At 42.6% G+C, this 25792-nt stretch overlaps 1 protein-coding gene across 1 annotated transcript; it reads right to left on the bottom strand.

Annotated features, from left to right (window-relative positions):
- On the bottom strand, positions 1 to 24097 carry LOC307128870 (immunoglobulin superfamily member 2-like). Its single transcript, XM_079820889.1, has 12 exons — positions 23952 to 24097; positions 21987 to 22355; positions 19919 to 20335; positions 18391 to 18795; positions 17729 to 18112; positions 17229 to 17603; positions 9128 to 9511; positions 8467 to 8868; positions 7578 to 8378; positions 7017 to 7409; positions 5100 to 5489; positions 1 to 1407 (listed from the first exon to the last, which is right to left on the bottom strand). Exons 1-12 carry the CDS (start codon positions 24019 to 24021, stop codon positions 1184 to 1186), a joined length of 4614 nt encoding a protein of 1537 aa, XP_079677015.1. The 5' UTR covers positions 24022 to 24097; the 3' UTR covers positions 1 to 1183.
- Positions 24098 to 25792: the final 1695 nt, after the last annotated feature.

The raw sequence follows: 25792 nt of genomic DNA, 5'->3' as shown, positions 1-25792 counted from the left end.
GGAGAGTACGAGCCATTTTAATTGAAAATATAGCATCATCATAACAGAAACAATGAATAAATGTGTTTACAATTCCAATGTGAACACTATAATACTGTGCAATTACAACTGGAAAATGTGTTGTAGGTCTTTTCTGACTGGAAAACCAGGCTAAATGGTAACTATGTAATGGTGGATAATACAGATAGCAAAATAAATAGGCTTATTAACTTGATATTTTGATGTCTACTTCAAAGGTTGTGTATCCAACCAAAATACTGGCACATAAAGTCAAACCAAAAATGATTCAGACACCAGATATATTTTTTTACTAGGGGGTGCAGGACACAGTTCATTTCTGTAATAAAGTAAACTATGACATATTATACCCAAAACTCTTTGGGTATAAATTGATAAACATTTGAGCCCAAAATGATTCAAACACTTTGACCTGAGCATGTTTTGCTTCAGTGTTTTGTCTTTAATTGCTAATGTGACCTTTGACACCACAGACTGAACAAAATGAAGCATTGCTTGGTCCTTGGAGCTAAATTGGAATTGAATCTAACAGCTGATTGGTTGATTGTAATCCATTCCATCCCTTTCTATCAAAGTTATCTGACATTATCAAGATTAATCTGTTTTGACACAGTTTAACTCCGAGTTCTTTTCATATATTAGGACCCTTTTTCTAACTATAGCGAATAAACTGTGATAATGTGAGAAAATGTTGGTGTCTGAATACATTTTGGTTTGACTACATATATTTTTTCCCCACAAATTCATATTTTACTCAGTAGCTAGGACAAGCTGCATGACATTTACATCCTCAAATACTAAAAACTAAAACTACCTATGACCCAGACTCCGTGAGAAAAGTGTTTAAAGAAACACTATTTGCAGTGAATTAATAATAAATCTAAACTCAAGAGACATTTAGAAATCAGAAACTCAAACTATAAAGACAAACCTGTTACTGTACATCCATCATGGTCATATAAACAAATTCAAAAGAATACATTTCGATGCTTGGTTTAAGGACATTCATATTTACTTCGATTCTGTGGAAGCCAGGTCTGTTTTGATTTCTTGATGTGCAATGTAAAGTCAGGGTCCTGAGACACCAGCTGAGAACATCCGGTTTAATATCATGTGTGCTTATTCTATTTATCTTGCCTATTGAATTGATTTATAGTGATATTGATCATAAAAGGTTAGGGGACTGATCCCCTGCAGCAGAAGTCACCTCCAGCACAGGGGCAAGAGGGTTGTTTTCAGCCCACAGACAAGCTTTCTTTTTCTTCAGATCACAATTCCTCTTGTGCTCCCTTCTCAGCAAGAATATTATGACCAAAACAAGAAAACAAATCAGAGGAATAGTGATTCCCAGAGCTGTTCCTAACGGGTCTGTCGATTTTACAGGATCACCTGAAAAAAACAAATCAAATGTTAGATTGTTGTTTCTTAGAAAAGCGAAAAATGTGTTGTTCTGAATAGCTCTCTCCAGATAAATAAGATGTCTTTGGAGTTTGCTGACTTTGCATTGAAAGTTGGGGTTAGGGTCTGTGTGGTGGGTAGTGTTGCCACGGGTTGATGCGACCCCAATTATGTGATATTTAGCCCCGGGAATGTGAATTTTTGCAGGGAACCCTGACAAAAAACACACATTTTACCCCCCAAACTCAATTTTTACCGGGGAACCCCCCCGAAACGCGATTGGGTTAGTTTTGGGCTAGTTTTGAGGAGCAATTGGCTGGGTTTTGTTGTGAAAACCTGGCAACCCGAGTGCTGGGGGTCAACTTGAAGGATGCTGATCCATTAACATCTTCTACTTAGTGAGGTCATGGCTGCGTCCGAAAACCTAGGCCCTTATCAGACAATGGCTTGTAATGCAGCGTTTGTGCATGAAGGCACCTCACAAAACTAATTTCGGACAGACTTATAAGGCAGTGTAACCGTTTAATGATCTACAGCAAAATAGGGAGAGCTTTGGTGAAAACTAAACAAATATTTAATTACTACATTAGTAATTTCTCGCTAGAAATGGCATCAGGAGTGGAAAAAACTGACTAGCAAACGCAACTTTGGGACGCCATCTTTTCCCCCCAGCTCAACTGTCACTGAATGGAACGCACAGGATTGTGGGATATCAAAGGCAGTGAAGGATACATTTATGCTGCCTTCACAACTCGATCAGATGAAGGTGTCTCAGGAGACAGGAAGTGAAGCTAACATTAGATTCGGACATGCCTTGATGCCTTCCTGCCTGGAAATGTGTCCTCCGAAGGCAGCATTTTCCAGGTTTCGGACGCAGCCTATAGGCCTGTACACACCGGGACGACTATCGCGCACGCTTATCGGCAGCATTTTTCGTGACGTTTTTCGGCACGTCTTGAGTGTTCACACCCAAACGATTTCCACTGGCGATGCGCCGAGTGAACGTGCACAGTCAGTAGATAGCGCTCCTGGTACACAAGGTGGTGCTGCGGCACTTTACGTTTCTGACACTCGCTTGTCACACAGAAGGAGAAGAGAGACAATGTTTACGTGCTTGCCAAAACCATAGACATATTATATTACTATCTGGCAGGCAGCATCAGCTCATTTTCTTCTTTGTCTACTTACTACTTCTTTGTCGTATCAATGCGTGCTCGACAAGACCGTTTTGTGCTTGAGCGCCACCAAGTCGTGTTTTAATGTCACTTCAGCAGCTTCAGGCACGTGAACAAAAGTGCCAATCTCATTGGTCGGCCAGTTTTTAATGCGCCGCGTCAAAATAAAAAAAACGAACCCTAAGCGTTTTTTTTAAAAATGACGCTTTTACGCCTGCCGTTTTGCACGTCGGTGTGCACACTCAAATTGGCGCCCTTTGATTAGTCACGAGGTGTTAAACGTCGGCGATACACGTGCGCGAAAATCGTCCTGTTGTGAACAGGCCTTAAGGCTATTGTGTGGTTGACGGGATGTTGACAGAATAATTTAGCAACTAAAGTCTAGTGGAAATGCTCAAAATGGCTCAAATCACTTACAGCAGGGGATCCCAAACTTTTTTGTCAGTCAAACCCCTCTAATAAAATATTTTCTTTGAGTACCCCCTGAGATTTTAATTTTATATTTCAATAATGTATCAATTAGTGGTGGGCATAGATTTTTTTTTTAAATCTAGATTAATCTCACTGTAATCTTGGAATTCATCTAGATTAAAATGGCTCATTTGAATTCTGCCAAAGGCATTCAGAATATGTGTGCTCGTAAGTGATAGTTTGTCTTTTTGTAGTTTGAATAATAAATAACTTCTGTCCCTTTAAGACCTGACGCACACATGGATCCCAAACACTGTTCCTGTGAGCTGGTTACGACTGTGTTTAAGTTAAAACTCACCAAGATGGGCATTGAGACATGCTTGAGTGTATTTGACCATTAATAAGCTGGAAAAAGGAGCTAATTTTTGCACTTGTATGTCAGAGGCGGCTTTATTACGGTATGTGTGTGTGCGCTTCAGATGCGAGCGCGAAATCTGCGGGAATAAGTAGAATTAACGTTATGTGCAACCGAGCGCGAAATTCAGACCTGTCACACCAACACTAACACGCAGTCATGAGGAAAAATTCAGCAGAACACAGTTCGCAATGTTCAGAGGGTTAACTGGACTGAATGAGAGGAAGCGGGTGCGTGTCTCAACTCGCTGTCGGTCGGAGAGGAGAGCGCAGCTGATATCCATACTGTAGAAAATGAGTATTGTATCATTTCAGATATTTCAGTATCAATACATATCGAAATATCGATATTTTTGACAACACTAGTAGGCATACACACAGGTTCGAAGACTCGTTCTCTCGCCCCTACAGTGCAATTTGGCTAGGTATACATCCACACTAAAATATCAAGGTGAAAGTCATCATAGCTTGTGTAGTATAGACCCAGCTCCCAACCCAACTTTGAGAATAGATTAACGGCGATATTTTTTTTATCGCCCGATAAGAGTCCCACCACTAGTATCAATACATTCACATGTTCACGGTTCTCTAATGACAGTTAATGGTCACGGTACATGCAGGTAAACACAAAATATTTCTTTTTTTAATTGTTTTTATTTTAATATTATATAGGGCTGAACGGCTTGCCCAAAAAATACATTGAGATTATTTTGTCAAATATTGCAATTTGAACTGTGATATGACATTGGATCTCCTATGAAAACATATTATATTGCGGTAACACTTTATTTTAGGGTGCGATTCTCGCTATTAACTAGTTGCTTATTAGCTTACATATTACTATGATATTGGCTTTTTATTAGTATTTAAAGCACATATTAATGCCTTATTCTGCATGACCAAATTCTACATCTCTTAATCCTACCAATACCTAGCCCAGACAGCAACATAGTGTAGGCCCAGATTCAGCCTACATGGATTCCACGTGCACCAGATGTGGGCCGGATCTGGGCCGACACTATGTTGCTGTCTGGAAAACTTAAACGCTACCAAAAGTACTTTACTAACTATTAATAAGCCGTAAATTAGGAGTTTATTGAGGCAAAAGTGAATACGTGTTCCCCATACTAAAGTGTGTTCACACTTGGGTTCACTCTTTGCAAGAACCAAATAAGACCTCTTTCGGAAATCACATTGAACAAAGAAAAAAAAAAGATCTTTGCATTGAAATATTGGTGAAATGCCAAATAAAATATTGGAAAATGTGTAGATGTGTAAAAAAAGTGCACCTAACATTGAAGCCCACATTGTGTTTCCAAATGCATGTAAAAGGCACAACACATGCAGCATTTACTGTTTATTATAAGCTGCATGTGTGTAAATGAACACAGTGCCACACTTCACCCTGAAATACGCAGTGCAACAGACTAAATATTTATTTCATTAAATCGCAGCCTTTGATTTCTTTGGTATCACACTATTGCTATATCACAATTTCAGTTTTATCACGATTAATTGCGCAGCCCAATTTATTCATTTTGATTTTACATTCAGTTTACTTGTGAAATATTCATTAATCCACAAACCCCCTGCAGTTCTCTTGCAAACCCCTTTGGGAAACCCTGGCTTAAAGCACTTTTAATGTGTCTTTGGTATAAAAAATGCTACTTTCTAGATAGTTACCTTCAGTGTGCACATGGACAGAGAGCTCTCCAGATTTATCTGAAGCCAATATCTTCCAGTTGTTAGCCGTTGGAAGCCACTCCTCTACCTGACAGTAGTATCGCCCCACATCAGTGGGGCTGATCTGTGGCACAGTCAGTTCGTAGTGTGTGGCAAGTGGTCGTCCAAACACCAGAGATTTATCGAGATTTATTGTGCTGTGTAAGGTACCGTCACGTTTGGCAGTGAATATAGCGACTGGTGGTCCTTCCTCCTGAATCTTGAACCAGGTGACCTCAAAGGCAGATTCATCACTGGACTGTGAGTCAATGACGCAGTCAACGGTGAACCCAGCCTCATGATTGGTGATGTTGAGCATTTTGTTCTCCTTCTTAACATGCAGGTTACTTTCTGTTTAAATAAACATATAATCAAAGATCAGACAACAAGAATGAAACAGAATATACTGACTCCATTAAAGACTGTATGTTATACTGTATGTTGATAGCCATAAGCAAAAAAAAAAACAAGGGATCTTTGCATTGAAATTTTGGGGAAATGCCATACTTCTCTCCAAATAAAATATTGGAGAATATGAAGATGTGTAAATAAAGTGAACCTAACATTGAACCCCACGTTGTGTTTCCAAATGCATGTAAAAGGCACAACACATGCAGCATTTACTGTGAGCCGAGCCGCTCTGAGATGCTGAAAACACTGTATTATAAGCTGCATGTGTGTAAATGAACACAGTGCCACACTTCACCCTGAAATACGCAGTGCAACAGACTATATATTAATTTCATTAAAGGGTTAGTTCACCCAAAAATGAAAATTCTGTCATTAATTACTCACCCTCATGTCGTTGGACACCTGTAAGACCTCCGTTCATATTCGGAACACAAATGAAGATATTTTAGTTGAAAGCTGATGCTGAGAAAGGCTTCAGATAGGCCTCCATTGGTATTCAGTACATTGACACTTCCAATATCCATGAAAGGCACTTAAAACGTCGTTACAAAGTCTATCTCACCACAGTGGCTCTACAATAATCTTACAATGCGACGACAATAGTTTTTGTGCGCAAAAAAAAAATCAAAATAACACCTTTTTCCAACTTGTTCTTGTCTTCCGTGTGTGCCTCCACGACGCATGCGCGAGAATATGACGTAGCGCCGGGGTTCGGGAATCCATGAAATACACACTTAATCCCCATTTTGAGAACTACGCCGAGACCTAAAGCACGATCAATGTAGAATCCAACAGCTTAGACACGCGCGTCTTCCTCTGCTTGTCAACAAATCGCTTCTGGGTCATGTGTCCGAACGCCGGATCTGCGTCATATTCTCGCGCATGCGTCGTGGAAGCATACATGGAAGTCGAGAACAAGTTGGATAAAGGTGTTATTTTGATTTTTTTTTGCGCACAAAAACTATTGTCGTCGCATCGTAAGATTATTGTAGAGTCACTGTGGTGAGATGGACTTTGTAACGACGTTTTTAGTGCCTTTCATGGATCTTGGAAGTGTCAATGTACTGAATGCCAATGGAGGCCTGTCTGAAGCCTTTCTCAGCCATCAGCTTTCAACTAAAATATCTTCATTTGTGTTCCGAATATGAACGGAGGACTTACGGGTGTCCAACGACATGAGGGTGAGTAATTAATGACAGAATTTTCATTTTTGGGTGAACTAACACTTTAAATCTCAGCCTTTGATTTCTTTGGTATCCCACTATTGCTATATCACAATTTCAGTTGTCTTACGATTAATTGCACAGCCCCATTTATTCGTTTTAATTTTACATTCAGTTTAATTGTGAGCTATTCATTAATCCACAAGCCCCCTGCAGTTCTCTTGCAAACCCCTTTGGGAAACCCTGGCTTAAAGCACTTTTAATGTGTCTTTGGAATAAAAAATGCTACTTTCTAGATAGTTACCTTCAGTGTGCACATGGACAGAGAGCTCTCCAGATTTATCTGAAGCCAATATCTTCCAGTTGTTAGCCGTTGGAAGCCACTCCTCTACCTGACAGTAGTATCGCCCCACATCAGTGGGGTTGATCTGTGGCACAGTCAGTTCGTAGTGTGTGGCAAGTGGTCGTCCAAACACCAGAGATTTATCGAGATTTATTGTGCTGTGTAAGGTACCGTCACGTTTGGCAGTGAATATAACGACTGGTGGTCCTTCTTCCTCCTGAATCTTGAACCAGGTAACCTCAAAGGTAGATTCATCACTGGACTGTGAGTCAATGACGCAGTCAACGGTGAACCCAGCCTCATGATTGGTGATGTTGAGCCTTTTGTTCTCCTTCTTAACATGCAGGTTACTTTCTGTTTAAATAAACATAACATCAAAGATCAGACAACAAGAATGAAACCGACTCCATTAAAGATGGTCATACTGTATGTTGATAGCCATAAGCAATATGACAGGGTTTTGTAAGTTTAATTAATCTACTAAGAGACAAAAAATGGATGAGATGTAAATGGATGCATTACCAATACTGTGAACTGTGACGTCAGTTGAACCTGACTGGGCGCGTGCCATTTGTTCCCACCGGCCCTCAGAATTGAGCTGGTACTGATCAACATCGCACTGGTAGCTTCCACTATCAGCTGTATCTGAGTTTAATACAACCAGACTGAATATACTAAAAGTAGGTCTAGAGAAGCGTAACCTGTCCTGCTTGTTTTTTTCATTGTACTCTAGACGACCATCATAAGAGTACAACAATAAAGATTTCCCTGTAGTAGATTCCCTGCTATTAAACACCCATCTGAGTTTGTAGAGACGTGTAGGATCCTCTTTTTCTACATCCAAGGAGCATGTAAGCTCAAACTGCTCTCCTTCTTTGATGTCAAGAGACTTGTCAGTCCTGTCCATGGTAAAACTGTCCTGTTTTTGGCTTTTCTCAGTGTCCACATGGACGGATAGCTCTCCAGACTTGTCGTCACCTATCCTTCTCCACTTGTTTGCAGGTGTCTGAATCCATTCAGCAACCTGACAATAGTAAAGGCCAGTATCAGTGGGGTTGATGTTTGGCACAGTCAGCTTATAGTGCATGGCACTTGGGCGTCTAAACACCAGATCTTTATCACCGATTGCACTGTGTAAGGTTCCATCACGACTGGCATTGAAGATGATGAGGGGTCGTTCGCTTCTCTGACCCGTGGACCAAGTCACCTCAAATACAGACTCATCACTGGACCGCGAGTCAATGATGCAGTCAATGGTGACCCCCTCTTGCAGATTGGTGATGTTGACGCTTTGGTCTTTCTTGTACACATGCAGTTTGTTCTCTGATTTAATTGCAACAAAAAACAGCATAAATGAGGAATGTTTTTATGATTTCAGAACTCTAAATTGAAATATAGACTGAGTACTCACCTATAAGCTGAACACTAACATTGGTATAACCTGACTTGTCGCCTGCCTTAGTTGACCATTGGCCTTTACAGTCCAATTGGTGCTGATTAACTTGACAGTAGTAGTGCCCACTGTCTTCCTGGATGGCTCTATGGATAGCCAAGTGAAAGACACCCACTTCTGGGCTGGAGAAGTGGAGTCGTCCCGAAATCTCTGAGTTATAGCTGTTGAATATCAGACGGCCATCATATCTATAGGTCAGAAGTGTCACACTGGAGGACTGATCTCGGTTAAACAACCAGGAAAGGGTGTAGCGAAGTGTGGAATCAGACCCAATACCATCCACTGAGCAATTCAACAGCAGCTGCTCTCCTTCTTTGACCTTCAGCTGAGTGTTAGCTTTATTCATTCTGAAATGACTGGCTGAAACAGAAGAGATAAGTACTGCATCAGTAAGTGGGTTATGATATGTGGTATTTTTTTGGTCTTAATTTATTCAAAAAGACTTAATTTACATAAATCCATATATGCAATGATGTGAATACATTTCTTCAGAGTAAAAAAAATCAAAGTAAAGAAGTATTCAAGAACATCTACTATAATCAATTAAAACTTCTTTGTGTGAAGAATATTGAAAAGGCCATTGCAATAAAGTAAATGTGTTTTTTTGTTTGTTTTTTACCTCTCTCTTTGACAACAAGCTCAGTGGAAACAGACATTTTCTTTAGGGAATACCAGTCACCGAGAGGATCCTGAAGCCACTCTTCCACCTCACAACGATACTGTCCACTGTCAGTTGTTCGGACCTGATGGACAGTCAGCTGGAAGGTCTGTTTCTGTATTACTTCCATGCGGATTCTCGGGTCCATCTCTTGTTCAGCTGCGGGGCCAAACTTGAGAACAGCATCTAGGTCCATAGTTAAGAGCATCTGGGACCCAATCATCCATGTTATCATGAAACGAGAGGTGTCTGTGGTTGTGGCCAGGACTGAGCATTCAATCTTAGCATCAGTGTTGACATTGGTTTCCAGACGAGACTTGAGTTTGGACAGGCTCATCTTGCTGACTGTTGGTCATTACAAAGTGAGGAGAAGAGAGAGAGAGAGATATTCAGAAAACTGATGAATCTACAGTTATCGAAATACTTTATAAAAGCAGTTGAATCTGATATTTTGGAGCACTGGGAAAGGACAATTACAAATGTTCTGTTATTTAATTTACATGCTTGAAACATGCACACAATGTTGGTTAATGGTCACATGTGTTTGTTCTGCTTGAGCCATGGTCAAGTTTCCAGTTCTCCTTTCTCAAATTATATCTCTCTTGTTTGAGAAAGGATATAACAAACATAGTTTAAAAAACATATTCAAGTATATATTTCTAATTCAGTCTGTAGTTCAGGAAGCTATCCTCTGTAAAATGTGTTGTACACAAGATAACTTATGGGTTTCACTGCTCAGGAACAGCTTTACAAACTTATCTTAACTAATTCATAATTTCATCCATTTGCGGAAGGCCAAACAAATTTTGCTTGCACATGGAAACACACAAGACATGATGACAACACAATCAACTGAAGCCTCATCTTCTTTCTTTCTTCGCCTTTGGGTGAGCATCATGCAAATATTTCACATTGTGACAGACGTTTGCAGAAGTAATATGGAGCAGTGTTCTCTTTTAGAATACATTCCTTTGTGGGAGACTATGAGCTTTGTAACTCTGCAGATCTTATGCCTGCACAGATACATTACACCAGTGTTTCCCAACCTTTTTTCAGTCATGGCACCCTTTGAAAATGTTCTCCATTTTGTGGCACCCCCGTTACGCTAGGGGTGTAACGGTACAGATTGCTCACGGTTCGGTTTGTATCACGGTTTTAGGTTCACGGTTTCGGTACGGTTCAGTATTTGCCATGTTCAGGGAAAAAAGGAATACTGTCAAATAAAAATAAAGAAAATAATAAGAACAAATAATTTAAATACAAGCAGCAGCACAAATAAATACTATTGATTGAGCAAAGATACTAATAATAAAATAAACTGTGCTTTTCAGGTTTTTCAGGTACGTCTAACATTAGTTTTCAGGTACAGAAATTTATCAAATGTAAAATAACATTGCATATTTGACTGTATAAATTAAAGATTAATCCTATTAAACTTACAAAAGCTATTCAATAAAGAGCAGTGAGTGATGTCCTTGTCTTTTGTTGTTTGACATTAAACAGACAGCAGTAAAGGCTACTGCCCCTTTAAGACCTAATGCTTGGATATGCGTCGTCTTTCTCGACTGTATAAGTTTATATAGTCCATATACAGACTATGTCTGCTAGAATACTCATCAAGATGGACATGTTGACATACTTTTTGTTTGAGTTTGTACGTTCAAGAGCGAGACGTGAAAGAGAACTCAATATTTGCGCACTGTGAGACGTGTGCGCACTTTAGGATGAGTGCACAGAGACAAATCTTCTCACAGCGCGCGCGACTTCTCATTCGCATCTTCTGGCACTACATCCGGGTGATGACGGCGAAAATTACTGGTCATATTCGAACATACGGCAGCACTAGCATGCATTGAACAAAGTTTACAAAGAGAGAATTATTTTAAAAATGTGACGAAAAAAAATTATTTGAAAAACTTTTACACGATACCCCTGCTCTCGTCAGACGGCACCCCGGTTGGGAAACATTGCATTATACACTAAGGGAAACTTTAAAAAGTATCATAACAAAACTATGAAATAACACCAATGGAAGTATGGGTATTATGGAATAATACAAAACCAGCCCCTATTTATATTAGGCGTATTTAACTACTATGCACTTATAATATGAAGTTAAGCATTTTTCATAAGGTATTTGTTGTGTGCATAGATGTTGTTATGCAAAAGTTTGGCCAGATTTGCATTTGTTGCTATTACTGTCAGGAAATACACACTGGACAGGAAGTGAATCCAGACAACAAGCATGGAGTGAACATGTGAGTAACTCAAGATGGATAATAATTGGAGGTGCAATGGTAACAATAACATCCTATTATCTTACAGGGGATCCATGAGAAGATGGCAGAGCTGGTTAATGGAGCACACACCTCAGTAGATGGACACATGTAAGTATTGCAGGTATATAATAACAAGGGCAGACTTGGAAACACAAGGATATACTTCTTGGAATTGTAGTTGGAGAACAGGAATTGCTATGAGACCACTGGATGGGGTCTGTTTCCTAGTTTAAGGACAAATGCTGACTGAACTGAAGTGTGTGCTTATATGTGGTGGTCACTATAGTGAAGATAGGAATCAGGTGTGGATAATGGTTGACTGAGGGCAGGCGAGGAATGTGAGGGATTATGGGAAATGTAGTGCGCTAAGGTGACTGCTGACTTAAGTTTGTGACATTACTCCCCCTTCCCGGAAGGCGTGACTTTGCGCCAAAAAGCGTCTAACCGAGGGTGCGGGCGCATGACAAGTACTGGCCAGGTAACCAGGGCAGTGACCGCGGGCTAGGAAGCCTCCAGGGCAGCATGGCAATACAAGGAGCCAGGGTGGCGCCGGTAGCTCAGGGAGCCTGGGATTTGTTGGTCACACGGGAAGCCAGGGAGGCACCGGTAGCTCAGGGAGCCTGGGACTTGTTGGTCACACGGGAAGCCAGGGAGGCACCGGTAGCTCAGGGAGCCTTGGAATTGCTGACAATACAGGAAGCCAGGGAGGAGCTGGTAACTCAAGGAGCTTGGGAGGTATCCCAGCCAACATAGGGCTGGGTGGAACCATCAGGGACACCACAAAAAAAATTATTGGGAGGAGCTATGGCTGTGTGTGCAGCCCAAATGCACAAAGTAGCCGTAGCCATAATGGTCAGTGCTGCACTCTCTGGTCTGGACACTGAACACTCAGGGGCTGGAGCCAACACTGGACTGCGCTCAGGGGCTGGAGCCGACACTGGACTGCGCTCAGGGGTTGGAGCCGACACTGGACTGTGCTCAGGAGCTGAAGCAGACACTGGACTGCACTCAGGGGTCATTATGGCTATGGCTACTTTGTGCACTCAGGACTGCGCTCAGGGGCTGAAGCCGACACTGGACTGCGCTCAGGGGCTGGAGCCAACACTGGACTGCGCTCAGGGGCTGGAGCCGACACTGGACTGCGCTCAGGGGCTGGAGCCGACACTGGACTGCACTCAGGCGCTGAAGCAGACACTGGACTGTGCTCAGGGGCTGGAGCAGACACTGGACTGCGCTCAGGCGCTGAAGCAGACACTGGACTGCGCTCAGGAGCTGGACCCGACACTTGACTGCGCTCCGGAGCTGAAGCAGACACTGGACTGCTCTCAGGGGCTGAAGCCGACACTGGACTGCGCTCAGGAGCTGGAGCCAACACTGGACTGCGCTCAGGCGCTGAAGCAGACACTGGATTGCGCTCAGGGGCTGGAGCAGACACTGGACTGCGCTCAGGCGCTGAAGCAGACACTGGATTGCGCTCAGGGGCTGGAGCAGACACTGCACTGCGCTCAGGGGCTGGAGCAGACACTGGACTGCGCTCAGGAGCTGGAGCCGACACTGGACAGTGCTCAGGAGCTGAAGCAGATACTGGACTGCGCTCAGGGGCTGGAGCCGACACTGGACTGTGCTCAGGAGCTGGAGCCGACACTGGACTGTGCTCAGGAGCTGTAGCCGACACTGGACTGTGCTCAGGAGCTGGAGCCGACACTGGACTTTGCTCAGGGGCTGGAGCCGACACTGGACTGCGCTCAGGCGCTGAAGCAGACACTGGACTGCGCTCCGGAGCTGAAGCCGACACTGGACTGCGCTCAGGGGCTGGAGCCGACACTGGACTGCGCTCAGAGGCTGAAGCCGACACTGGACTGCGCTCAGGGGCTGGAGCCCACATTGGACTGCGCTCAGTAACTGAAGCCGACACTGGACTGCGTTCAGGGGCTGGAGCCGACACTGGACTGCGCTCAGGAACTGAAGCCGACACTGGACTGCGTTCAGGGGCTGTAGCCGACACTGGACTGCGCTCAGGAGCTGAAGCAGACACTGGACTGCGCTCAGGGGCTGGAGCCGACACTGGACTGCGCTCAGGAACTGAAGCAGACACTGGACTGCGCTCAGGGGCTGAAGCCGACACTGGACTGCACTCAGGGGCTGGAGCCGACACTGGACTGCGCTCAGGGGCTGGAGCCAACACTGGACTGCGCTCAGGGGCTGGAGCCGACACTGGACTGCGCTCAGGAACTGAAGCAGACACTGGACTGCGCTCAGGGGCTGAAGCCGACACTGGACTGCGCTCAGGGGCTGGAGCCGACACTGGACTGCGCTCAGGGGCTGGAGCCAACACTGGACTGCGCTCAGGGGCTGGAGCCGACACTGGACTGCGCTCAGGGGCTGGAGCCAACACTGGACTGCGCTCAGGAACTGAAGCAGACACTGGACTGCGCTCAGGGGCTGAAGCCGACACTGGACTGCGCTCAGGGGCTGGAGCCGACACTGGACTGCGCTCAGGGGCTGGAGCCGACACTGGACTGCGCTCAGGAACTGAAGCAGACACTGGACTGCGCTCAGGGGCTGAAGCCGACACTGGACTGCGCTCAGGGGCTGGAGCCGACACTGGACTGCGCTCAGGGGCTGGAGCCAACACTGGACTGCGCTCAGGGGCTGGAGCCGACACTGGACTGCGCTCAGGGGCTGGAGCCAACACTGGACTGCGCTCAGGAACTGAAGCAGACACTGGACTGCGCTCAGGGGCTGAAGCCGACACTGGACTGCGCTCAGGGGCTGGAGCCGACACTGGACTGCGCTCAGGGGCTGGAGCCAACACTGGACTGCGCTCAGGGGCTGGAGCCGACACTGGACTGTGCTCAGGGGCTGGAGCCGACACTGGACTGCGCTCAGGGGCTGGAGCCAACACTGGAATGCACTCAGGGGTCATTATGGCTATGGCTACTTTGTGCGCTCAGGGGCTGGAGCAGACACTGGACTGCGCTCAGGGGCTGGAGCCGACACTTGACTGTGCTCAGGAGCTGTAGCCAACACTGGACTGCGCTCAGGGGCTGGAGCAGACACTGGACTGCACTCAGGGTCTGGAACAGACACTGGACTGCACTCAGGGGCTGGAACAGACACTGGAGCTGCAGCAACATATAGGGAGAGGGACACCTCTTCGATTACACCAGAACAGACAGGAAGAGCTGGCTCTAGAATTTCACTCTCTGGAGCAGACTCTGGAATTTGACTCAGGGATATCACTCACTGGAATGGATTAAGGAATGGGCTCAGGAACATAACTCAATGGAATGGACTCAGGAATATCACTCCTTGGAACAGGCTCAGGAATTACAGGAATGATAAGTGTTTTTTCTGGGGTCAATTGACTAAGCAGGAGTCCAAAGTAAATATATTGCTCCAATGTGCTGTTGGCATTTTCCAAGGCATCTTAGAATACAGTGGTTCATCTAAGCCTCCAGGAAATATTTCTATTAGCAATGCATCATCCAAATAAACGGTGGAAGACAGCTCTAATAAATCTCTTATATATTTCTCCATCAAACAGCCTTTTTTCATTCTCAATGTCAAATGAGAATGAAGCATCTCCATTGGAGAGGACAAGCCCATTATCCTATGGTCTTGAAGGGCCGTAGATTGCCTTTATTGCACTGACGAATTTTGTGCAATTGCACAAGTCTGCAAAACTTTGGACTTCTTCAGCCTTGCTGTCCCACCAGCCATCCTGCATTGCATGAAGATCTCTTGGTCTTCCTCTGTAGGTGTTTAATACGGTCTTTCTTCACTGTGGAGTTGAGGACATTTTGCCACTCAACATATTCCTTGTGTTTTTCTTCCAGCAGTCCGCTGATCCTTCCGTCTTTCTCATCAAATCAGTCTTGGTGGGCTCGCTTCTTTCGGCCAAGGTTATCTTTTTCTGACTCTCTCGTCATCTGCTTGAAGTGGTTCCTCTTCTCCTTAGTTTGACACAATTGTACCTTGCTCTGGTTAATTTGGGATTATTTTGATGCAATGGGGCAATGTAAAGGTAGACTTTATCAATCTGTGGTCTGTCCAATACTTGCATGGCTCTTTTCAGATCCCTCCTGTGCACAAGGATAGAGTCATAAAGATCCCACTACTTGAATCTAGGTTGTATCCATGATGTCTTATATTTGTTGGCTATTTTGAAGAGGGTGTTGGTGATTGTGAGGTTGTTTTCAGCACACAGTGTCAGCACCGATAATCCATTGCCATTCATCCTGCCGAGTCATGAAGGTTGCTGACTTCCTTACTGCTGTGGTCTTTTTCTCACTCTCACTCTCACTTCTCACTTCTCACTTAGAATTATTAATATGTCACTCGTTAATGGAATCAAGGTTTTCATATAACACTTCACTTATTTTCTGCTGGCCGGTGTAGGGGTTCAAGCACTGATGGCTGTGATGTACTGGTCAATGTTAAGGGAAGCTTCATTATCTGCCCGTTGATGCCCGTTCAGGCAGCAGGTGGAGGAACTTGGTCCGAATGGCAAAGCCAACCTCGTTCTCTGCCTTCCCCTTCCAGAAGAAAGTATAACCTCCCTATGGTTTGCTGATGGATCCTTCCTCCTCAATACAAACACAGCAGGGCTTGAACAGAAGGAATTGAAGAAGCGGGAATGTGAGGAATATCTTCACAATACCTGCACGAGAAAGAGATTTTGATGGAGAAGCTGTTGCACTGGAGCAACCCCTCTTTCTTGCCCGCTGAAGCCACTGAAGTCCAGTGGCATGACAAGCTTTACAACCGGTAACTTCTTCGGGTTACAGTGAATGGTCAGACCTTCTTCAGTGCTCCAGCTTGTCCTATGTACTCCACAGTACACTGCTTCACTGCCATCCTGACCATTGAACCATAGCGGTTTCATTTGCCCGCTCAGTGTAGACTTTACATGCAACTATCCCTAAATCTAACCCTACCCTAAACTAACAGTAAGTAAATGTTGTCAGTTAATATTACTAAAGCACATATTTGCATAATTATAAAATAATATGTGACCAGATTGGGATATGGGTAAGGTTAGAAGAAGGGGTAGGTTTAAAAGCAGTTTAATGGTTGTTGTACGGTCAACAGTGTGAAAAAATTTGCAATTATGTGCAGGTACTTTAAATAAAATACAATGTAACAAGCTGTATGTACTGTACACATTGTATGGATGTACATAGTAGTTAATGACACCTAATGTAACATCAGACTAAACTCTTACACCATGTCTACACTGGACGCGAGCGGCTCGACCAAAGACAAAATAGCCCACTTTAATCAGTGATGTTGTCTACACTTGAAGCGGCGAGACGCGGTGCACGCTCCACGACAATAAACTGAAGCCTTGTTCTAGTTATGACGTACTGATATGAAGGACAAATGCTTTGCAACGGTCGCTTTGTCGCGTCCAGTTTAGACAGCTTCTAGCAGTTTAGGCGCAGCGCAATGCGTCAACGGTATATTTGAGCTTCTTAGATTCCAGCTCTGCTCACTCTGGACATTTAATCAACCAACTTCCTGAGATGCATCCTTTTAAACAGTATTGAAGGTGATCACAAGTATGCTGGACACTTGTTGGCTGATTCACTATGCAGTCCAACTTATTCATTAAAATGGAAAGAAATTCATATGAAGGAACAATTTATATTTGTCTGCAAAACTAACTGTATGGATTTTAGCATAGGCCTTAAGATCAAAAGAGTTTAAGACTAATGTATGTTACATGTACAATGTACTTTCTTAATAATTATAATAAAAAAAAAAACAGCTGTATTTACCAGGTTTTTGTACAGTCACAGCCAACGGGTTGGAGTTCTTAGTGGCTTTCTGTACATCCTTTTGATAGGCATCAACTTGGCACTGGTACTGCCCTTCTTGTTGCTTGCTGGCTCGTGGCACTATGAGCAAAAGATTTGTGGCTGACGGCTGTGTCTGAATGGATAGCTGATAGTTTCTCTGATCTGCTCCCCAGGCGATTTCTCCAGTGTGGCGTATGGATAAAATATTCCTCTGTACAGTTGAATTGAGGGGCCGAAACATCCAGCGTACAGCCAAAGACACTTTAGCCCCTTTGACTGTACATATTAAATCTACTGATGAATTTATAGGCACATTTGTTGTTCGACTTCTCAAGGTCACCGTCATTAGAGATTCTGAAAGGAAACGTCTTCAGTGATTATTCATTCTCTGGTCTCATGCAGTAGAAATATGAGCAAAGTAATGACAGAATCTATGTCAGAATTTATGAGAATAATGTGTGAATATATAGTAAACTTACCAACAGAACGAACTGAAATGGCTTTTTGCTGAGTCTGGGTGTTGGCTTTCTTCATCTCGCCATTGCTCTGTACGGTCCATTCAGACACAATGCACCTGTACTCGCCGCTGTCAGATGTTGCAGATGCACCGATCTCCAGGGTAAAGTTTCCAGCTGGAGAATGGAGCGTTTGAACATGTCTGCTCTGATACTTTGTCCCAACATCTTTCATCACTCCCTCATTGGTCAGGCTAATGACATCACTGAAGGAATCGCCCGAGTCTTTCTTGTGTTGCCATGAGACTGATAAAGGCCCTTTGAATCCCGACACCGAGCAGGTGACCTGTAGTGCATCTCCCTCAGTCACCGCTTCCTTCATCTCCATGACCACCCTCAGGTCACTCTCTGACCAGAGAGGCAAATAAACAGGCAATGTCAGTGTCTTGTGATGCTATAACATATCATACATTTTTTTTATAATTTTAGCTGTGTATTTTCATATTTGTTATAAATAAAAACTATATTTCTCATTACATGGTATATGTTCTTGAAAGAAAATGTAAATGTAATTATATTTTTTTCTTTACAAAAAGAATATGTAGAAAATTTGTTTTTGGTAATAGCCTAAGCAACACAATAAAGTCCACTTGACTATAGAGGAGAAGCACTGTAGCATTAGTTACCTTTGGCCGTGATGCTCACAGTCTCTGGACTAGACAGTTGTTTCTGTATTTTTTTGAAGGTGCCATCATCATTCATGTTTTCCTGCCATACTTCACACTGGTATTGGCCCTGGTCTTCAGTCCTAGAAGAACGGATGGTCAGCAGGTAGTCTGTGAGACTGATTTTCACTGCTCTCATCTCCGCTTCATTCTCTCTCTCTTTGTAATTGTCAAACACGGTGAGCATCCCAGAAGATCCGATCTGAGCCACGTTCTTCTGGTTCTTCAGCCAAGTCACTGAAAATAAATGACCAGGAAGATTCTGTGCCTTCACACTGCAGTGGATGTCCAGTGCATCTCCCACCTGTAGTGACGCCTTTGAGGGCTTCATATAGACACTGAAAGAACCTGCATCAGGGGCCACTTCTGAAACACAGGAAATAGCACGACATGTAGAAGGTTCACTTACACAATTTTGTACTCACACAGTCATTACACCGGATCTGACCTATATCATATATAGCAGTGGTTCTCAGCTGGTACAGTAGGTTACAGGTCTATTCTGGGGGATCTACAGACAACTGCTCCAGGTAACACAACATTTGACCCAGAATACATTAAATACAGGTTCACCTTTTTTTGTTTTTTGTACTGTAAATTATGGACAGCAGAGCATAAAACTATTGAAATGTAAAAGACATTTAGATAAATGTGAATAAGTAGCAACATATTAAAGCTACACTATGTAACTTTTCCGTCCACTAGAGGTCGCCTGTTCAAAACAAAGGCGAAGTTTGATGACGGTACGTTTGAGCGCAGATTCTCGGGACGTGGTCTTCACCTCACAGCCGGTGGGAAACAGTCAGGATAGGACTCGGGCAGAAATCATGTTCATGGATGCGATTATTAACATTACTGTAGTCTGAAGCAGAGCAGGACCGAGTGTTGTGGAGCTGAGCAAGGCCGCAGGAGCGATTGAAGAGCGGGACTGTTATTATGGCATAGTCGCTGGCGGGACTTTTATTATGACACGGTTGCCGGCGCCACTTCCTCTTTTCCAGTCATGAGTATGTGAGGTAACGCAACTCTGTTTATCGTATTAGATATATCTGAGTGTGTTGAAAAGGAAGTTATGACGTTCGCTCGGCGGCTGCTATGACACTTGTTCACACTGCAGTGAGAGTAAAGTGTTTCACTGAATAAAACCAGAAACCGAGGGTGACGCAGATATGACGCAATCGACAGGCGACTCCCTCACACGCATAGCCCACACGTCCCGGTTCCTCAGTTAAAATAGCAATTTTCTCACGATTTACAAATAGTTGTAAACATTTGGGATATTCTAAGTACTCAACTGAACAAAATATATAACACTGGCCTAGTGGTTTCTGGATATTTTACTGCAAAAATCCTACATAGTTCACCTTTAAGGGCATTTCTTTGTTAATTTTGTACTCTAAACTCTGTTGGGTCACTAGGTGTGAAGTCTGGGTCCTGAAGCAAAACCAGTTGAGAACCTCTGGTTTAAATAACAAAATATAAATCTTACCAATTTGTTTGACCTCCACATTACATGCTGTGCTGGTTTTGTGGGCAATCTGTGTCCAGGACCGGTCTGGGTCTTGGATCCACTCCATGGCTTTGCAGTAGATTTTCCCCTGGTCTGACAGCTGCACTTGAGACATCTTCAGTCTGTAGGTTGTGTCCTCCACCTTATCCATGCTGATAAGACCTGCGTGGTAGCGATCCTCAAATCCAGCTCCTGTCTTCACAGTCAGATCTTTGTCCAGAGTGATGATCGGTCGGGGGTTCTCATGCTCTTCACTGTGGATGAACCAGGTGACCGACAGATGGGTGTGCTGATAAGTCTGGCTGGAGACCTGGCACTCAAGCTGAAGAGGATCACCTTCAGACAAGCTCTGAGAGGAAGAGCCAAAGTATGATGCCACCAGGGTGTCCTCGATCACTGCGGATTTATTAGTAATATTAGTAACGAGTGGTCGACCAATATGTGTTTTTCAATATCAATATCTAGAGAGTAATTGATGGCTGATATAATAGTAGGGATGGGCATTTTTGTCAATTTCTCATTTCGATCATCGATAGGTCTCAAAAACGAGTACTCGGGGGCGGGGCATGTCCGTCATTGAGATAATGAAAATACTGTTATGAAAATGGTTGTTGACAAATAAAAACGTGACATGAAAACAGGTATATGAAAACATGAACATATAAAACTAAAAATAACTGCTAGATTATGATGCATAAATGTCTTTGAAAAAGAAATCTTTATAAAATGACCGTCTCAAATAACCAAGTCAATAATATTGAGTATTGCATTTGAGCTGAAACTATGAAATATGAAATAACACCACCCTGCAGAGCTTGCTAGCTGGTTAATAAACTCAACCAAACGCACCCTATATCAAATTTATATGAACCTATTACAATTGAAATCAACACAAAAGGACGTGAATGCGCACATGAACTTCAGCGTGCTAACGCTAGATTTTACAGGCGATGGGTTTGAAACAGAACATTTTGAATGCGCTCTTCCCAACAACGCTGATACACGGACAACGAAAGCACACAGAAACAACATTTTATTAAAATCGTGTTCTCATTATAATGCTATGACAGATTGACTCTGCACATCATGCACTTAATTTTATTATTCATGATCGAAGTGTTAACAGACATCACTGCCCGTTTTCAAACTCATAACGAAAAAATAAACTAGGTCTACTGTTAAAAAATACAAGAACAGTATAGCACTGCTGCATTACTAATATCAATGATTCTGAGAAAGAAATAGCCTATCTAAAAAGAATATGACCATCTCTAACCCATAATGTCGAGCATTGCATTTGAGGTAGCCTGAAACTGAAGAGATTGAACTAGAGCCGGTATACGGGCAGCGTTTTGCTAGCTTATTAAGCTCAACCAAACGCGTTTTATATTAGATTAATCAGATATAGACAACATAAAAGTAATCTTGCAACGTGCATCTGCAGAAAAGGACGCAAATGCGCACGTGAACTTCACGCGCTAGTCTGAGTGTTCTCGCTAGTTTCTCTGTGGATTTCCTTTAACAGCTGATACACGGGGAACTAAGCACAGATCATTTACAGCATTCTATTTCCATCATGTTCTCATTATAATGCTATGTAGATTGGCGCTGCACATCTTGCACTAAACATTTAATGATCACAGTGATTCCAGACATCACTGCAGTGCACGCCTCAGTTTCACTTTATTTCACCGCGGTCTGGAGGTGTGCTGTATAACGCTAACCAATCAGACCAAAATGATGCAATAACCAATAAAAAAGAGACAAATACATTTTTTTAAAGTCAGGGCGATCATCGTTCTCATGATCGATGGTCGATGTCACGTTCGAGTACTCGATTACTCGACCACTGTTACCCATCCCTAGATAATAGTGATTTATAAATATATGTACAACTTCAGCTTATAGCTGATCATCTTCTGTTGGGATGAATGGAAAAGTCAATGGAGGGATTTCTCTAGATATAGTTCTGCCAATGAAATGTCAATAATCTCAGGAAAAATCATCTAATTAATCACCAAAACACTCGAGATAAAGAAAATCTTACCGTTAAGTGTTACTCCCGCTTCATAACTTCCAAAATATTCGCCATCTGTGTTTGGGGTTTGGCAGAACACATCACCCGCATCTCCTTCCAGCAAAGTGTTGATCTTCAAGAGAACTGAAGATCCTGACAACCTCTCAATCTCAACATCTTTTTCACTTATTCTACTGGAGAATATCGCATAGGCAAAGTTTTGCCTTTTAGTACTAATCATATTTATTTCCCTGTTTGATTCCTTGAGAACAAATTCAAAATCCTGCTCAGATGGGCCTTTAAACCCAGTAACATTACAGAATATGGAGATGGGATATCCTTTCACTCTATACAGAGGACCTTCCTGGATCTGGACCAGACGCTGACCGTAGCACAGATCTGTGTGAAGAGATGCAACAGACAGGCAAATCTTAAATATTTCCCCCAAAAATGTGCATTTTGTCATCATTTGTCATCATTAAAAAATAGCTATCATCATCAAGCTGAAATACTATCTAACCTGTTATTTTTCTAGAAATTTTGTGACTGTCTCACTTAGAGTCATGAACATGCATTCAAAGTTTCAACACGCAGATGTGTTCAGACGTTCTTGCTGTTTGTGGGTTAATTTGACCTGTATAGACAGCTATTCAGAAGCAACTGTACAGACCCAAAATACAAAACACTTCTTTGTTGCACAGTGGGTATTCAAGTATTCAAACCCCCTTACATTTTTTCACTCTTTGTTATATTGCAGCCATTTGCTAAAATCATTTAAGTTCATTTTTTTCTCATTAATGTACACACAGCACCCCATATTGACAGAAAAACACAGAATTGTTGACATTTTTGCAGATTTATTAAAAAAGAAAAACTGAAATATCACATGGGCCTAAGTATTCAGACCCTTTGCTGTGACACTCAGGTGCTGTCCATTTCTTCTGATCATCCTTGAGATGGTTCTACACCTTCATTTGAGTCCAGCTGTGTTTGATTATACTGATTGGACTTGATTAGGAAAGCCACACACTTGTCTATATAAGACCTTACAGCTCCTCAGTGTAAGACACATGAAAGCCTGTATGGAGTCATTCAGGTGCTTTTTAGCAAACTCCATGCAGGCTTTCATGTGTCTTGCACTGAGGAGAGGCTTCTGTCGGGCCACTCTGCCATAAAGCCCCGACTGGTGGAGGGCTGCAGTGATGGTTGACTTTCTACAACTTTCTCCCATCTCTCGACTGCATCTCTGGGTTCTTCTTCACCTCTCACCAAGGCTCTTCTCCCCCAATAGCTCAGTTTGGCCGGACAGACAGCTCTAGGAAGGGTTCTGGTCATCCCAAACATCTTCCATTTAAGGATTATGGAGGCCACTGTGCTCTTAGGAACCTTAAGTCCAGCAGACATTTTTTTTGTAACCTTGGCCAGATCTGTGCCTTGCCACAATTCTGTCTCTGAGCTCTTCAGGCAGTTCCTTTGACCTCATGATTCTCATTTGCTCTGACATGCACTGTGAGCTGTAAGGTCTTATATAGACAAGTGTGTGGCTTTCCTAATCAAGTCCAATCAGTATAATCAAACACAGCTGGACTCAAATGAAGGTGTAGAACCATCTCAAGGAAGATCAGAAGAAATGGACAGCACCTGAGTCAAATATATAAGGATCTAAATTCTTAGAACCATGTGATATTTCACATTATTTTTTTTTTTGATAAATCTCCAAAAATGTCAACAATTCTGTGTTTTTCTGTCAATATGGGGTGCTGTGTGTACATTAATGAGAAAAAAAAGAACTTAAATGATTTGAGCAAATGGTTAAATGTTAAGGGGTCTGAATACTTTCCATACCCACTGTATGTACACAATAAGTGCCTTGTATCAAATTATTCATTTACATTTTAGTACATAGTAGCCATTTTGTCCAAGTGGGACCAAATTTTAAAATCAGTCTATATAAATGTAATCGTTCATTTATAATAAAATTGTATCGAGTCTTACCTCCCTGCAGGAGTCCTGTGAGACACAGTAACAGCGGCAGGTGCCGCAGTCGGCACCAAAAGCCCTCCATCCGTAATCTGAGCGATCCTTTCTTAGTTAATCCAGGTTTCAACAAGAGCACCTCAACGTGATATGTGTTCTCTGACACGAGTGACTGTGACACATCAGATAAAAAGGAGGAAACAATGGTTTCCTGTTGTCTCGCGCCGCTCTTCACGCTTGCTTTATTTCCCACAATGCACAGATATTATACACTGACTGAAAATCTGCAGTTGTGTGCTGTTTAATTTTTTTTTCAAAGTGGTGCATAGAGAGGAGAATCAAACTTGTCTGTGAAAATCACTTACTATAATTGGAGTATAATCATATGAAAGTAAAATTATAAAAGATTAAATATGCAGAATGTTGTAACTTGCAGAAACCAACACTGACACCAACCAACACTGTTTATCTGCACATCAATATTCTGATATGAAGCGATATTTGGCATAATCTGTGTAGTTCTGATTCATGTAAAAAGTGAACATCTAAATGCCTGATTGAGTTTAACACAATGTTCTGAATCCATTTGTTCCAAGTGGGAAATTCCTAGTTCTCATTAGGAACTTCATCAAGTCGGAGTTGTGACTTGGAACCACAACAACCTGACTTCAGAATCCAATATGGCTGCTCAGCGCATCAACTGTGATGAAACAGTAGTAATATATTGTGTATTAGCACTTCTGTTTGTCTGTCTCAATAAACCTCTGTCTGTGGACATGACACTTCTGCATTATCTGTGAAAAATAATGTTTGTATTCTGAAAGAACAAGCACAACGAAGGTTTTCCGACATGTGCACCGGACTGTGGTCAACGCCAGGGTGACTTCATTCCCACCTACGACATCCCACATTTTTTTTAATCTATTTATAATCAGGAATGTGTTGCATGTAAACATCTTATTCAGGAAATATTGTGAAATGAAGTTTCACACATGCTCAACCCACAATAAACTTGTTATGTGGAGATGCTGCCTGGTGTTTCTGAAGATGATACATGTCAAAGTCAGCATGAAATGGAATTTGCGAAATTTGCTTTCCTATTGTGATGTAAATCTGAGTGATATAGCTTACTACACTAAAACATGTAGGCCGGGACTTGAGTTTGTCCTTCAAGAATTGTTTGGATCACAGAAACAGGCACTGCAAACTAAATGCAGAGAGATGATTGCAAGTTTCGCACAGTTGTGGAGGATTACACTCAATCTTTTTATTGAGAAGGTCAAGAAAGAGGATACACATTACCACCATGTTGTCATTTGCTTATTGCTGTGATTGTTTCACTTGAGGTACAGGCTACTGGAGGAGAGGGATTGAAACTCTCTGACCATTGGACAATCGGATTTCCTTATAACAGCAGTAAAGAAAATCGGATTGTATAAACATGTATACAGGTATATTCTGATGCCTGCACACTAGGGGTGTAACGGTACACAACACTGACGGTTTGGTGCATACCTCGGTTTTGAAGTCACGATTTATTTTTAGGTATGTCAGTTTAGGTATTGTCATTTTCATGATAGACTTATTTAAACAGACATGAAATAATCAAGATTTCACTAACAGGTCCAGTAGAATATAATTAATATATACTGTATAGGCTAATATCGTGCATATATTTAGTGAAAGAGTTCATTTCTCTAGTGAACTCACAGCTGTGGACACTGAATGACCCCTGAGGTCATGTGATGCTACATAACATTGTTAACAAGTAGTTATATTGAGGTCTTTCCGCGGTTGAAACACTGATTGAGCGATTACACCACATATGATACGTGCCAGTAAGTTGTAATGTATCCTCA

This window comes from Gobio gobio, assembly GCF_949357685.1.
Source record: "Gobio gobio genome assembly, chromosome: 7".
In the NCBI taxonomy this organism is placed as follows: Eukaryota; Metazoa; Chordata; class Actinopteri; order Cypriniformes; family Gobionidae; genus Gobio; species Gobio gobio.
The sequence above is the reverse complement of the archived record's forward strand: the minus strand, read 5'-3'. Positions and strand labels throughout refer to the sequence as shown.

Excerpts from the sequence above, each read along its gene's own strand:
- LOC307128870 (XM_079820889.1), bottom strand. The coding sequence starts at position 24,021 with ATGGAGGGCTTTTGGTGCCGACTGCGGCACCTGCCGCTGTTACTGTGT. Across the intron at positions 22,356-23,951 it reads CACAGGACTCCTGCAGGGAG|ATCTGTGCTACGGTCAGCGT; the intron begins GTAAGACTCGAT and ends CTCTTCACACAG. Across the intron at positions 17,604-17,728 it reads CATTTCAGTTCGTTCTGTTG|AATCTCTAATGACGGTGACC; the intron begins GTAAGTTTACTA and ends GTTTCCTTTCAG.